The 15,798-nt window shown below is 40.1% G+C and overlaps 1 protein-coding gene across 8 annotated transcripts in view; it reads right to left on the bottom strand.

Annotated features, from left to right (window-relative positions):
• ELMO1 (engulfment and cell motility 1) overlaps positions 1 to 15,798 on the bottom strand; it is a 527,802-nt gene that overhangs the window by 362,673 nt on the left and 149,331 nt on the right. The window contains exons 2-3 of one of the 8 annotated variants that reach the window (XM_087860899.1): positions 13,562 to 13,637; positions 12,141 to 12,256 (exon numbers count right to left, since the gene is read on the bottom strand). The exons of 6 other annotated variants lie outside the window; for them this stretch is intronic. In XM_087860899.1, the coding sequence (XP_087717025.1) occupies positions 12,141 to 12,164 (24 nt within the window). In that variant the 5' untranslated portion in view covers positions 12,165 to 12,256; positions 13,562 to 13,637. The remainder of the gene's footprint in view (positions 1 to 12,140; positions 12,257 to 13,561; positions 13,638 to 15,798) is intronic. One more of the 8 variants, XM_087860900.1, reaches the window with a different exon arrangement.

Here is a 15,798-nt window from a genome sequence, read left to right as displayed (position 1 = left end):
AAATCCTAACAGGATTTGAAAGCTGATGCTAAAATACATATAAATGGCACAGTATGGACTAGGCAGGATGGTTTTGATGAAGAAAAAGAAGACAGGTTCATCCTACTAGGTATCCAGTTTTGTGACCAACTTGTAAATGACGAAGTTGTATGGTAAGGAACAAAACAGAGCCACAGAGATGCCTTTATTTGAGAAAACTTGACTCCTGGCAGAGGTGGGAAGACAGGCAACAAATTGTCAATAAATGGTGCTAGGACAAAAAAGATAAAATTAGATGCCTACCTAATCCACACACACACACACACACACACACACACACTACTTAAATAAAAATCAAGATTTTCTAGCTTTCAAAAGAAAACACAAGAGACTATGTTTCTGACAGATGGCTAAAGAAAGTGCTTTTAAACAAGACTTGGGAAACCCAAGCAATTAAGGGAAAAAACGATCAATGTGATTGTATTAAAATGATTTTTAAACTTCTTTTTGACAATAGACACCATAGAAAAGTTAACGAACAGCTATGGACTAAGTGGAGATATATAAAAAACAACTTGTGTCCACATCCTATGAAGAGCGCCTATCCATCAACAACAGAAGACTCCCCTCCCACTGCTGGACAGAGACCGGACAGGCAGTTTGAAAATGGTAAGGTCTGAAGAGATAATAACATAGGAAATATGTTCAGCTTTCGGCAGTTAGGGAAATATTAACAAGAAGCCACAAGAAGCCGCATGGCACCCCCATCCACGTGGCTAACATCAGGCAAGACTGGGACAGCAAGCACTGGTTAGGACGAAGGAAATAGGAACTCTACATTATGGGTGGCGGTAGGATGATTGAAAGCAGTTGGGCAATTCCTGGGAAGGCTAAGGATGGACACACCCTCCAACCCAAGGGCTTTCTTTCTTTTTTTTTTTTTTAAGATTTTATTTATTTATTTGACAGAGAGACAGCCAGCGAGAGAGGGAACACAAGAGGGAGAAGCAGGCACCCAGTGGAGGAGCCTGATGCGGGGCTCGATCCCAGAACGCTGGGATCACACCCTGAGCCAAAGGCAGACACTTAACGACTGTGCCACCCAGGCGCCCTAACCCAAGGGCTTTCTACATTCTCTTCTGGGGAAACCTTGAAATGAGGTCGCATGAATACGTGTACAAGGATATTCACTACAGTATTATTTGTGATAACCACACTGGGGAAACAACAGCTTACTAACTGGGTTTTATTCATGCCATGGGATATTATACATAAATCTTCTTAAAAATATAACTTTGGTTGAAAACCTTAAATAGCAAAATGTTACCTACAGTATGATAACAATAACTCAAATTTTAAAATGCTAAACAATTCTCTATATTATTCATGAAAACATAAATAGGTAGAAAACCTATAAAACATGCATGAAAATAATGTACATCAATTTCAGGTCAGTATTTACCTCCAGTGAGGGAGGAATAGAAAGAGAAACAGGAAAAATGACAGAGTAGGGCTTTAGCCAGACCAACACTTTTTTTTTTCAAAGATAATCTGAAGCAATAGGCAAGTTATTAATATCTATTAACATCTAGATGGTTGGGTGTATGGGTGTCAGTTACATCATTTCCTGTGCTTTTTTGGTATGTTTGAAACACTGCATGATTATAAAGTTTTAAATTATCATTCTGCTAAACAATTCTGCTAAACAACAGTATGAATTCTGCTAAACAACAGTATCAGTAGAGCAAAACGCATCTGTCTGAATCAAAAGTAGTGGCTGCATTTCTCACATCTATGCATTACTTTGTAATGAGGGAATAATTAAGGATAAACATATATTTAAAAACAATGTGCTGACTATAAATTAGCCTTGCAAAATCCTGCTCTTCTTTTCCCTGCCAACAGTCACATTCTTAAAACAACCAAAATGCAGTCTTTTTAAAAAGTGCGTATTAGTCAAGCCAGTGGTTTTCAAATAATGAAATCCTTTTGTTCTAGAAAGGGGGGAAAAATCCCTCAGATGATGCCTCGGAAGCTAAAATAGACAAAGAGGTAGTGTATTAATATTAACATGTTTTATGAGCTTAGGTTTATAAATGTGTATTTTATTAAGGTAATCAACAGGAACAAGGAGGCTTTTTTATTAACGTAAAAATTCAATATCTGGTATTGTGGATGTTATCACAATAATATAACAAGGTCCCACATTCAACTTATTTTGTGTTTTGTTATCTTATTCAATGTGGAGACAATCCGGATACACTCCCACAGTGGACTAGTTTTCGACTGCTGCATAACAAACTACCACACCCTCAGGAGCGTAAAGCAACACAAATGTATGATGTCACAGTTTCTGTGGGGTGGGAATCAAGTACATCTTAGCTGGGTCCTTTACTTGGGGTCTTACTGGGCTGAAATCTAGGTGTTGACTGGCTGAATCCTAATTTGCAACTCAAAGGCCTCTTCCAAGTTCATTCTAGTTGTTGGCCAATTTGTTTCCTTACGGTTGTATGACTTAAGATCCCTCTTCCCCCCATTTTTTAGCTAGCTGTTGACCGTGAACCATGCTCAGCAACCAGAGTTTGCTCTCACATCCTTCTCCTGGAGACTTCTCCACAACATGACAATCTGCTCCTTCTCAAGGCCAACAGGAGAGCGTCTTTGTAATGCTTTAGCTTCTTTTTTTTTTTTTTTTTTTTATGTTCTATAACTTTTTTTTTTTTTTATTAATAATGATTTTTTATTATATTATGTTAGTCACCATACAGTACATCCCCGGTTTCCGATGTAAGGGTCGATGATTCATTAGTTGTGTATAACACCCAGTGCACCATGCAATATGTGCCCTCCTTACTACCCATCACCGGTCTATCCCATTCCCCCACCCCCCTCCCCTCTGTAGCCCTCAGTTTGTTTCTCATAGTCCATAGTCTCTCATGTTTCATTCCCCCTTCTGATTACCCCCCCTTTCTTTATCCCTTTCTTCCCCTACTGATCAATGCTTTAGCTTCTATTGAAGGGCCCATCTGATTAGGTCAGGTGCACAAGGATAATTGCCCTTTTGATGAAGCCAAAGTCAAATGATTAAGGACTTTAACTACATCTGCAAATCCCTTGTAACGTACGGTGTAACAGAATCACAAGAGTGATATCCCATCATATTCCCAGGTCCAGACTGTGCTCAAAAGAGACAGAGTTATGCTGGGCATGCAACACTAAGTGGTGGGTATCTTGGGAGCCACCTTAGATTCTGCCAACCGCACACAAGTATCTACCTGTCAGTGGTAACTCTTCATGGGAGTTTACCTTGAAATCTCAGGAGTCTCTCCAGATGCTTGGAAAAGGTACAATGTGACACTTTTTCTTTCAAATCTATATACCTCACATCTAATCTCAACTCTCATTTATTCCTAATAAATATTCAAAGTCAGACAAAAAATATTCAAAACTCACAGAAAGGCATGGAATAAGATTGAATTTTCACCTGTTACTGGACACAGGCCCTACTCCTGACCCACCATGACCTTCTGTGAGCAAGCTCCCAGGTGCAGCAGCACTGCACTTGCTTCATGACTTTGCCTGAATGGATGGATTCATGCCTGATTTAAAGTACAACAGTACAACCTTCCCAGTCAAAGACACGTTTATAAGAAGTTTAAATATATGCACAGGTATGGAGGAAGTGAAATGCTTCCTAGTGAGGTCTGTTTAAAGTCAATTTACCCCGGCACCTTAAGTTAAAAATGATGAAGCTATTATTACAGTTTATGTTGATTCTTTTACTCATGCTTAAAATGCTCAAAATAATATTTTAAAAGGCTATATAAATCAAATACATCTGCAATTCCTGAACCATCTCTGAAAACCCTTGAAATGGAACTTTCTTCACAAATATATAGAAGATCTTGGTTTCAGTACCAAAACTGATACTCAGAAGCTGTGTAACGTAAAGCCCCAAAGCCCCTAAGACCTCTGTGAGCCCTGAATGCTTAAATGAAATCACCCATTAAAGCGCCTGGGGTCCTTAATAAATGGACTGCATAAGCAGGATGCCCCAGTTTCTTTGATTCATCGTTAAACTTTAATTTTGTAAGGAAACAGTGAAATAATTACAAAAAGACTCAGTTTCAAGAACAGACATGTTAGCATTGTTTTAAAAAATAAAAAGAGAGGGAAAGGAAGAGGAAAAAAGGCAAGTAAGAAGTCCAAACAAAAATAACTGATTTTAAAATTGAGTTGAATACTTTCAGCCATGAAGGAAGTTTGACAAATAAGCAGGAAATATGACTCACTGAGGGATGACCATGGGCTAGGCGCCTTGCATACTGTCTTGCTGGCATTAAGCATTTTAATTGTCATCACACAATGAAACGGACAGAATATATACACTAACAACATGTTAAGATGTCCACTATGTATTATGTTAAAATGCAAGTTATGAAAGAATGTGTAAGATATGATCTCATTTTACAAAAACAAATACACACCCAAATTCAAATTATGTTTGAAGTATGTATACTAAAATGTCAGTTTTCACTGCATAACAGGACTGTGATCATTTAAACAATTTTTACTCTTCTTCTAATATGTCTCAAAAGTGCTTACTCTACGTAAATTTTTTTAAATGAAATTTGATACTTCATATTGGTTTGCTGAGAAGCAGCAAATAATGGAAAAGGACTATTTTATATAAGTTGTATTAAATTAGCAAAGCGGCACCTTGTTATTTTTTTTATATCTAAAAATCTAAACCTAACTACAGGGCATGCGAGTCTGAAGTTGCAAGAGAGAGGACATCTGAACACAGAGGAAGAGAAAAAAAAGTAGATGAACAGAGATCAGGAAGAGACATTTTTTTTAAAGATGGCTAACAGGAGTGCCTGGGTGGCTCAGTCGATTCAGCGTCTCCCTTCAGCTCAGGTCATGATCCCAGGGTCCTGGGATTGAGTCCCACATTCAGTTCCCTGCTCAGATGGCAGTCTGCTTCTCCTTTTCCCTCTGCTCCTCCCCCCACCTCATGTGCTCTCTCTCTCTCTCTCTCACTTGCTCTCAAATAAATAAAATCTTTTAAAAAAAATAAAATAAAATAAAATAAAATATGGCTAATAACCTAAAGATGTTACTATGGAAAGATGGAGGGAAAGAAAAATGAAGTCACAGACAGAAAGGAAAAAAATCAGTGGAAAGAAACAGGGTCAGAGGAGAAAAAAAAAATAAACATTAGGGAGCAGAGAAAGAATGGCAAAAAAGAAGAAATACATTTTAAACAACCGTAACGCAAGAGGAAGCTATCCCTTCCTATTCATCTCTTAATAAAATGGAAAATCTTAAATAAGATCACAAAATGAATCATTTTTAAAGCTATTTTTTGGTTTTTATTATTTTTTTTCCTCATAGGAGTGAGAAATGAAGAGCGTGCTTGATCGCCAAGGTTAACTTAACCTGCACCAGTTTGAGACTTGATAGGACTGCTACTAATCCACCAGGTCTCTTTCAGATCTTTCTCTTTAGCTACAGCACCAAGTTCAAGACTACCTTTGAAAAATGAAGAGTAGTTACTAATTTACAAAACCAGCTGATGTAACAAAGCGTTTTTATTTTTTAACTTTAAACTTCATGTATGGTAAAGGAAGTGAATCTATCCCCCAAAATTGTACTCAAAAGAAGAAGGTATAAATATCAATGTGCCTAATGGAGTCCCTCTAAATACCTGTGAACACTTCCTCAGTTTACACAATCACTATTCCCCTCTCCCCCCCCCAAGAAAGAGAAGCAATAGATCTTTCCTCCTCCTATATCTTTCACCAATGTAGAAAATCGTCTCATTGCTGCTCTATGTTTTAATAATGTAAAATTTCTTCTACTTTTCTTACTTTATGTTTTCTTCTTCCTCTTAGCTTAAGGCGTTGAAATCTAGCAACAGTGAAAAGGCAGAGTTTAATCTCTGAATAACTTCTGGGAGGTAGTAAACTTATCTGACAGCTCTTCGCTGAAAGAGAAAGGTAAAAAGATGTTGCATGCAGTGGTTTAATTAAAAAGCCCCAGAGTTATTTGCCACTCTTTCCATAGAGAGGAAGGTCTCCTGCCCACTCTCCTTGAATCTGGGCAGGCTTATTCAGCTTCAAGCGATCAAATATAGCAGAAGATTCCGGAGAACTTATGAGGCTTGGTCACAAAGAGCCATGCAGCCTCTGCTTGGCTCTCTTGAAACACTGGCTCTTAGGAAGTACCCTCTCAGGGAGCTTCCCGGAACACTGACACATGCTATGAGGAAGCCCAAGCCACATGCAAAGGCCACATGTAGACACTCCAGTTTACAGTCCCAGCTGAGCTGAGCCTTTGAGTCATCCCAGTCCAGAGGCTAGACATACCAGTGATGAAGCTTCTAAATGATTCCATCCCCCAGATATTTATGTCTTTGCAAATGAGACTCCAGACATCATCAAGCAATGGCAAGGCATCATCCTTGCTTTGCCGCATCCAAATCCCTGACCCAGAGCATCAATGAGTATAACTAATCATTTCCACTGAGAATGGGTTTTTGTTTTATGTTTCTAAGTTTGGGGTGTTTCTTTGATGCAACAATAGATAACTGGAGGAATGGAGATTAAAAAGAAATGGTCACACAGTAATTAGTACTGTAAATAAACTGTGATCACAGTGGAAAGAGTGGGCAACCTAGAACCCCTATGTCACCCACTGTCACAGCCAGAAAACAGTTGCAAGCAGGTGGAGGTTAAGATATCTTTCTTCTGCTCTCTCCCCAGTCTGTCTATCTAACTTTCTTTCTTTTTTTATTTCTCTTTTTTCTTTTGATCTTTGTTCATATTCACCCCTCAAGTCTGCCCTTGGGTCACTGATTTACTGTTGTAGTGGGTATTCATTTTTCATGAAACAAGTATTTATTGAGCATTGTTCTAGATATTAGGATAACAAAGGTGAGGAAATCTAACTTTGTCCTTGACCTTGTAATAAAAAGGTTTTCAAAAATCACACCATTAATAATCACTAAATCATCCTGATGGGTCCTAGCAAACATTTTAAAAATAAAAATAATACAGAAAATAACAGACTAAAACTAACAACAAAAAAGAATTTCCAAGTAGTATAGTGAGTAATGTTTCATGAATCCTTTATCCTTTGACACAAACACATGATGTCTATATTGTGTTTCCATCCTAAAACTTTGAGAAACATAGTCTAAAATCTAGATAAAAATAAACCTCATTTCTGAAGTATAAAAAACACAAATGAGATTGTGTTTAGGAAATTGCAATTAAGTTGTTGGCTTTGGAACACATTGTAAGAGTCTCAGAGCCATTCTCCTCTACTGATATCGGATTTTGTTTTTTATTGTTGTTAGCTTTGTTTAGAAGGAGTATTCTAGTGTTTCCGGGCCATTTTTGGTAAGCAAGTGCCTGCCTTCAGAGTGTGTCACTCATTCTGTATCTGAGCATTACACAGTTAAATGTTTGAGTACTTGAGTCAATCTATTCATTGGTTTAATAGCTGAACTAGAGAACATGGAATTATCATGACCTCTGGCATTTATCTTTGCCTGCAATTCTAGAAGCAGTCCTATCTTACCAAACCCAAGCTAGGGAGCCTAAGCAAAAAAAAAAAAAAAAGTTAGCTGCCTGTGTAATCAGCATGATAGCCTCTATCCAACAGTCAGTGGTAAACATTAAATAACATGTCATAAAACCACTGACATCTGAGTAATACTGATGGCAGTCAGTACCTCCTCTCTCCTGCACCCTCTCATTTATATGACTCAACTTAGACTGGCTTTTTTCCCCCCTTCATCCTGAAATAAGTATATATTCTTCCAAGTCTTCCCTAGAGGAAAAGCACCAAATGATTTAAAATGATAGCTCCCATCCAATTCCCGAACTCTAATTAGGAAATTCTAAAACCACCCAAAAAAATGTTTTTACAGAAAACTTCAGAAAGTCTACTGCCAATTTAGTTTGAGTCACTGAGAGCAAAACAGCAGGATAGAGGTGAGATGACATTCCCAGAAAAGGCAACGGCTGGTGAAAGCCCAATGCCAGGGCTGGAAAGCTTGTGAGCAAAATTCAGGACAATCCGAGGCATGTATGCGTGTGTGTGTGTGTGTGTGTGTGTGTGTGTGTGTGTGTGTGTGTATGTGTGTACGGGGGTGTGTGTTTCAACTTTCATAAGTGGTGTGTGTTTCAATTTTCACAAGTTGGGCTTGATGGATTGAGAAGGGCTGACGGAAGAAATAGTACCTATCATTCCTATCCCAAACAACATCACAGCAATCAAATACCAGGTGCACCCTATGGCTATCATGCTGCCCATCATTCAACGCCAGCCTTTTGTCTTCATCTGCAGAACTGGGAAAAATCTAATAGGTCTAATAAAATCTAAATGTTAATCATATTAATAATCTCTTGGTTCCTGACTTGAAGAAACTCAAAATGTAAGGTCTGGGGATGATTATAAAACACTGTTGGTTCGCATGTGGCCAGATGTTACAGACTGAATGTTTATGTCTCCCCAAAATTTGTTTGTTAAATCCTAATGCCCAAAGTGATGGTTTTAGAAGGTGGGGCTTTGGGAAGGTGGGCTTTTACCTTCATGAATGGGATTAATGCCCTTATAAAAGAGACCCTAGGGAGCTTTCTCTACCCTTCTGCCATGTGAGGGTACAGTGACAAGATGGCCATCTACGAACCAAGAAGCGAGGCCCTCACCAGACACCAAATCCACCAAGATGAAGGTGCTTCCAGAACTGTGAGAAATAGAATTTGGTTGTTTATAAGCCACTCGGTCTATGGTATTTTATTATAGCAGCCTGAAAGGACTAAGACACAAGCAAATACAAGATGACCTATTTCAAAGCATTCTTTGTATTGGTCAAAATTCTTGCTCCAACCTCTGTTCTTGGTGACTTGTTTCCACCATATGTACACGTAATGCCAACTGCAAAGAGTTGCATTCAGTGGTTCACTGGTTATTGGAAAATGGGTCACCACAGTGGAGTGTGACTATCCTAAGCTTCTCCTTCATTTAATGAAAAAGAGTATGTGGGGGGTGGGGTAGAGAATGCCAACAAGGTTCCTAAGTCATGGGTCCTATTTTCCTTCACGGAAACTCTGAAGTATTTATTTAAGCCTAGCATTCTCTCTGCTCTCCTGTAACCACTGCTTCCTCAGAGCCAATTGCCTGAAATAAAGAACTTGAGATGGGTGAGCCACATGAATATTAATGGTTCCCCACAGTGAGATAAAGTAAAACACACTTTCTCAGAAATGAACTATCACATAATTAAGGGTAAATTATCATTCACAAATACAGTTTGATTTTTTAGAGTTTGTTATTTGCCACAATGAAAAAATGATTATACTGACTTTGAAACTGGATTACTGGCTGATTATCTACACAATAAAGATTTATTTGTATAATATAAGGTACGGGGCGGGGGGGCTCTTACTTTCCCTCCCCATGGCTATTGCTGTGAACTGGAGATAAATTCCTTAGGTTGACCACATTCTCAGAAATGGATCATTTATTCCAAACAGGAAGTACTTCAATCCATGCAACTGGTTTATTATTTTATGAAAACTCATGTATCTTCAAACATTTTTAATTGATATCCAACTAAGTATAGGTGTGTGTGTGTGTGTGTGTGTGTGTGTGAGAGAGAGAGAGAGAGAGAGAGAGAGAATGTATATACTGTACTTATTTTGGAAAAGATAATAAGCTGTGGGGGACCAAAAGCCAGTCGAAACTTTTTAACACTGATTTAAGACTCCAAGAGAAGCAGTAAGATTCATTTACTCACCCTACAATTCCTCCACGGCAAATAATCTGAAAGTGTATGTGCATATTCTGGTAATTGAATTAACCAACATCATACATAATTTATTAAGAGACTAATTGTACTTTCTATTTGCAAAGAAAACTGCATCACATTAAATCAACAAACAGTCCTCAAACACCTACTTATTTTGTTCAAGGAACCAGGTGAGACACTGTAATGGGGATCTAGAGGTGGAATACACAGTTTTTGATTGCAAGGCATTTCTAAGCCCACAGAGAAGAAATACAAATCAGCACACAAATAGTTAAATATCAGTTCAAGGCAACAGTAAAGAGATGCAGGTTCTGATTAGCTAACAAATGAACCTAAGAGACAGTAACCTAAAGAAGCAATGATTCTGACAGCAGTAGAGAAGGGAAGAAATTCACAAAAGGACTAAATTAAGAAACTAATCTCCAAAACTCTGGTTAAGATTATTGCATGCAAGGGGCCCCTGGGTGGCTCAGTTGGTTAAGCATCTGCCTTTGGCTCAGGTCATGATCAATCGCAGGGTCCTGGAATGGAGCCCAGAGCAGGGCTCCCCACATAGTGGGGAGTCTGCTTCTCCCTCTGCCCCTTCCCCACTCCCCGCCCCCCCCCCCAATGTGCACACACTCACACACGTTCTCTCTCTCTGAAATAAATAAATAAAATCTAAAAACAAAAAAAAAAGATTATTTCAGGCAAGTAGTCAAGGTTTCTTCCAGCTCAAACAACTTAGGGTTGGTTGAAGAGGAGGTCAGCTGTCCTGAAGTGGTGGTTATTTTAATAACACTGTTTCCAATGTGTGTTTGTTGCTAAGAGTCATCTCCCCAGAAGCAAGGAGTATGTCATTTCCTGTCTTTACCCCCAACACCTACCTTGTACCTGAAACACAATGGGAGGGAGGGGCAGGAGGAGCAGGATTAAATTCGAAGAGCAAGGTTTATTTGGAGAACACTAAGGCAGCTTGTCTAAAGCTGAGGGAACAAGAGAAAGACAGCAACATTGAAAATGTTGCATGGGGTTAGACTGTGATGCACATTGATGGCCAGGTGAAGGAAGTGAGGAGGTTGGACCTCATTCTCTCTCAGCAACAGTAGAAACCAACCAGAATGATGCCTCCAGTTCAGGGAGCACACAGGCCTACAAGGCAGTAAGAATTCGTAATATGGGTTTTCATCATAGGCAGGAATCAGGGGAAAGATCCAGAAGCTGCTCCCACTTCCAGTGGTAGTGTTCAAATATGGCATTAGGACCACCCAGGCTTGTTAAAAATGCTCGAACCCCAGCCTTAATCTACTGAATCTAAATCTCTAATTTAACACGTGATCTACATTTAAGTCTGAGAGCTGCAGTTATGGACAATGAAAATACCCCAGGGGGGAAGGGACACATTTATTATCTAGAGAGTAAAGCACTACATGTTATACCATAAATACACTAAAACCATTGCAGCATATATCTTAATTGGGCAGATTTTATGGTGTATGAGTCAGATGTTTAAAAAATAAAGCAGAAGAGTTCAGATTCTACTTAAAAGATCTTTTTTAATGTGTACTGAATCATATAGGTCCAAAAACACAGGGTCAAAGCGTAAACCTAATTGACTCAAAAATCATATTCCCAATAATCTTTCCAAACGTGACCCCTCACAATAATCAATTGGTGTCAATCCAGTCTACCTCCAGACTGAAAACTGTGAAATCAGGCACTTCATTATCTTTCCCCCAGCACATGTTTAACTGTCAAATCTGAGCAAATCATTTTCTCCCTCTTGTATTCCTATGCCCTTATCTATTACAGATTTTTTTCTACCTATTTGCCTATGAATATAAGTTGAAAATTTTTACATCCTAAATTAGGAGTACCCAAGAGGGAAGTTAAAATTGAATGTTAGTCAGGTAAGTGTAAGTTTAACATTTTATCTGGCTGTGTAAATTAACAAATTCATCAAGAAGATACGGAAATAAATAAAAAGAGCAGTTTTATTTAACTGCAATGTGTTATTATTAACCTTAGCCAGGATATCAAGAAGGTTAATAGATAGCAAGCTTTTTAAAGGCAGACATTTCAAGAAGATTCTTATCTGGTCCCATTTCACCTTGGAATCAAGAGTGCCACTCAGCATTTGATGTCAGTCTCTAGATATATTTCAAACTACCCTTGCATTTCTTTCCTCTCCATAATAAATGGTTTTCTGATCATTTCTAGCATAGGCTGACCACTCTTCCCATATGGTGCATTCAGACTAAGCCCAGGGGAGCCTGCAGTCCAATCATTTATGGTTTTGCTTAAAACCCTCTGAAGGCTCCCTGGTGCTCTCACAATAAAGTTTAAATCCTAAGGGCACCTGGTGGCTCCGTTGGTTAAGCATCCAACTCTTGATCTCAGCTCAGGTCTTGATCTCAGGGTTTTCAGTTCAAGTCCCGTGTTGGGCTCCACGCATAGCACATAGCGTGGAGCCCGCTTTAAAAAAAAAAAAAGTTAAAATCCCTCTTATGGCCTTACAAGGCCTTGACAATTGAGGCTTCTGTAAAAACTGTCTAGATACATCTTGCCCATTTTAAGTGCCTCCCCTTTTACCTTTGTCTTAGATCTCTGCTTAAATGTCACCTGTTCCAGGCTAAATTAGGTCTGGATGCTTTCATCTGTCCTTTGTGACACTTAAAATTGTAGCTGGCTAATTTGGGGTAAATACTTATCTGTCTCTCTCCCATTCTGGACTTTGAAAATCAAGAAGTTGGAACTATCTTGAGCTCAGCACAGTGCCTGGCACATAGGGAAAATCAATACAAGTTTCTTTTATTGAATATATGCATACATAGTTGTTGTTGTGTTTTTTTATTTCCTGCTGGCATGGCTGTTTCTGTTTGACAGACCTGGATTATGAGCTGGCAGATCCAGTACAAGTAGCCTGTCTAGTAGAGTCCAGTGCTTTCCAAAAGCTGGTAACAGGCATTCCAGCAGCCATTAGGGCAAGGAGCATCCACAACAGAAGTCAGGTTCAATCACAAGTCAAAAAAGAAAGAACTCAGCAGCAAGGCACGTGTGAATGTGGAGTCTTTAACAAGTCCACAGCAGGCACCAGGTTGTGAGGGAAGACAAGGGAGAGAGCAAAGGGGCAGCACGAGAGAAATGCTTGGAGTCAGGAGCCCTAGGGGAGCTGAAGGCACAGGGCAAGGTGAAAAGCAGAAACATTTTTCTTTGCATTCTTGCCTGCTGAGAGCCAGGCCTGGGGCACTGGCCCAGGTCTGCAGGTGGTGGCCCGTGCTGGTCACACCTGGCTGAGGGGTAGGCTTGCAGAGGCAGCAACAGTGGCTTCTGCTGAACAAATTTAGAATCTTATACCACAGGCAGCAGAAAAGCCAGTGTAATGTGGCTGGGTCAGGAAATTTACAACATTCCTGGGTTCTGGTTTGCTCAAATTAAGATGCCAATCCTAGTGAAAGTTCTTTGATCAAGAGTAACTAAAACCAACTTAAAGTGGTTTAAGTAAAGGGGCAGGACTGAAAGGCCCCCGCAGGTCCTCTCACAGGGGTGCAAAGACAGGAAACAGAAGGCAGAGAGAGAAATCAGGATGAGAAGCTTCTCCCTCTCCAGCTCCTCTGACTCCCTCAGTAGACTTCATCCCCACTTAATCTCAATCCTTCCTGCAGGCTGGTTTTACTCTGTGCCCTTACAGCTCGGTCCACCAAGCTTGCAGGAAGATTTATCTGCCATCAAATGTGATTCCATAGGACCCATTCCAGCAAACACCATCACCCCACTCACCTCTCAATTTCAGATTCCCAGAAGAGAACACATGGGGGCCCAGCTAGGGTAAGGTGTCAGCTCCTGGAGCCATTAGCTGTGGGCAACAGGAAAAGGACACACGGCACCAGGTCATAGAGCTGCTCCTCCCAGGAACCAGGAGCAGGACAGCTCCCCAGGAAAAGACATGCCTCAGTTGGCTCTGTATTTTGTTTGGTGGTGGTGGTGGTGGTGGTGGTGGTGGTCTGTGTATGTGTGTTACTTTCTTCAGGGAAGAGCACACTCCAAACGTGAGGCTTTCTTTAACTATTAAACTTAAATACAGTCTTGTATTTTATTCTCCCTAGTTAACCCTCCCTTGTAATGATTTTTCAGTGACTTTCAAACATTTCTGACCCCAAGGCAAGGGAAAAACTTAGACTATCCACGTATTATCTATGAATGTATGAGAAGCAAATATTTCACAGAACAACACATATAATAGACTGATATTTTTGTACACTTTTATAGTCCATTCTTAAAGCTCTTCTGGCTGACTAAAATGATTTCATTCCCACTAATGAGTGATGATCTACAGTTTGAAAAATATTATTAATTCTATTGTCCTGTAGTTTTATTATTCAAAAAGTTTTACACTTTCACATTACACTTAAAACAGAAGAAAATTCACCAATCTTTTCTCAGAAGTACCTCCAACCCCACAAAATTTTAACCACTTTTAAAAGATGAACCAAGTTGGCGTGAGATGTCTAGTGCTTAAGGACACCAACACGAAACAGGAAGATGTGGTTAACACAAATGCCCCTACTCTCTCTCTTATTAGATAGCCTATGTCCATCACACAAAAAGGGGTACGTTTGAAATAAAACTTACCCAAGGCATACATACAAATTTGTATCGTTTTCATTATGGTGTTCTTGAGCCAGCCGTGCTCTAATTCAGTATAGCGACCAGCAGAGATATGTGCCCCTGTGTTAGCTGAGCCCATTCAGAGGTGCCATCCACCATCTCTGTATGAAGCTGGCCGTCCCACACAGAGTTTGAAACCAGTACCCTTGGGCTCACTAGCCTTGTCCCAAATGGAAAAGAAGCTCTACTAGTGACGTGTGTACCTTTGCGAAATTTCTGAGGCGAAATACTTGATTCAGCAATGCCGATCAAATTGGGTTACTAGGTCAAAGGTGTATGTATCAAACGCTTTCTGGAGGACCAAGAGCTGGTAGAATGAGGACGTTCAGCAGAGGAAACCGGGGAGGCAAAAGAAGAGGATGGAAAGATCTACTTTGATCTCCAGCACCGAGAGCTGGCATACCTCCCATTCATGGTATGGCATGATGAGAACTGCCGAAATGCCTGCCTGTCTCAGAACAGCCTAATAGCCTGGGACGCTGGCTCTGGAATCAGTCTTCCAGGGCCCAGACCCAGCTCACTTACCCTGAGCCTCAGTTGTGCCCTCTGGAAATTGCAATGTGTAACAACAAAACCTGGTTCATAGGCTTTTTTTTTTTTTTTTTTTTTTTTTAAGATGCAGTAAGACAACAGTACATGTGAAGCTCTTGCCAGGGAGAAACTGCCACATAACAATCATCCAACAAATGTTCATGGCAGTTGCTCCCCCAGCCAAGTAACTCCTAAACTGGCCAGCCAGGGTGCTAAAACTCACAAAGGGAGTTCGGTCTTTGAAGGAATAGATTTCCCAAATTCAGGTCAGACATAGCTAGCCTGCTCCAGGACCCTTTTGGTTCCCTCTTCTCTTCTATAATTACTTGGCCCTTTCCTCCCCTTCCTCAAAACCTGTGCCCATTTCAAGACTATCTCCTCCACTAGACCTTGAGGTCACAAATGCAGAGAATGGAACATATTCTTCTCACTATGCTCTTTGTGGAGCTCAGGACTCAATGCATGATAACTGAAATGAATGCCACATGATAATCAAGTGGTCTCCTGATTGGGCAAGGGATACAAATCCCAGGGACACAATCCCTATCTGCCCACGTTCTGGGAGGCTCAAGGCCTCTGAGAACCGAGAGCACCTGGGAAGTGAAAATGGCATAAAAAGGGGTGCCCCTCAAATGACCTCATTTCCTTCCCATAGGTTGCTGGCACCACCTTTGCCGAGAGAGCCCAAATGAGTCATGGTCATCTCTGTTACTACACAATAAGAATTCATCTAAATAAGATCCTGTCAAGGAGTATCACCATACTTCATACATTCTGAAACAGGTGGTAGTAGGGGTTAACAGTAGAGTATACACTCT

Source organism: Ursus americanus, chromosome 3 (genome assembly GCF_024610735.1).
Source record: "Ursus americanus isolate L20-20 chromosome 3, mUrsAme1.1.p, whole genome shotgun sequence".
NCBI lineage: Eukaryota > Metazoa > Chordata > Mammalia > Carnivora > Ursidae > Ursus > Ursus americanus.
The sequence above is the reverse complement of the archived record's forward strand: the minus strand, read 5'-3'. Positions and strand labels throughout refer to the sequence as shown.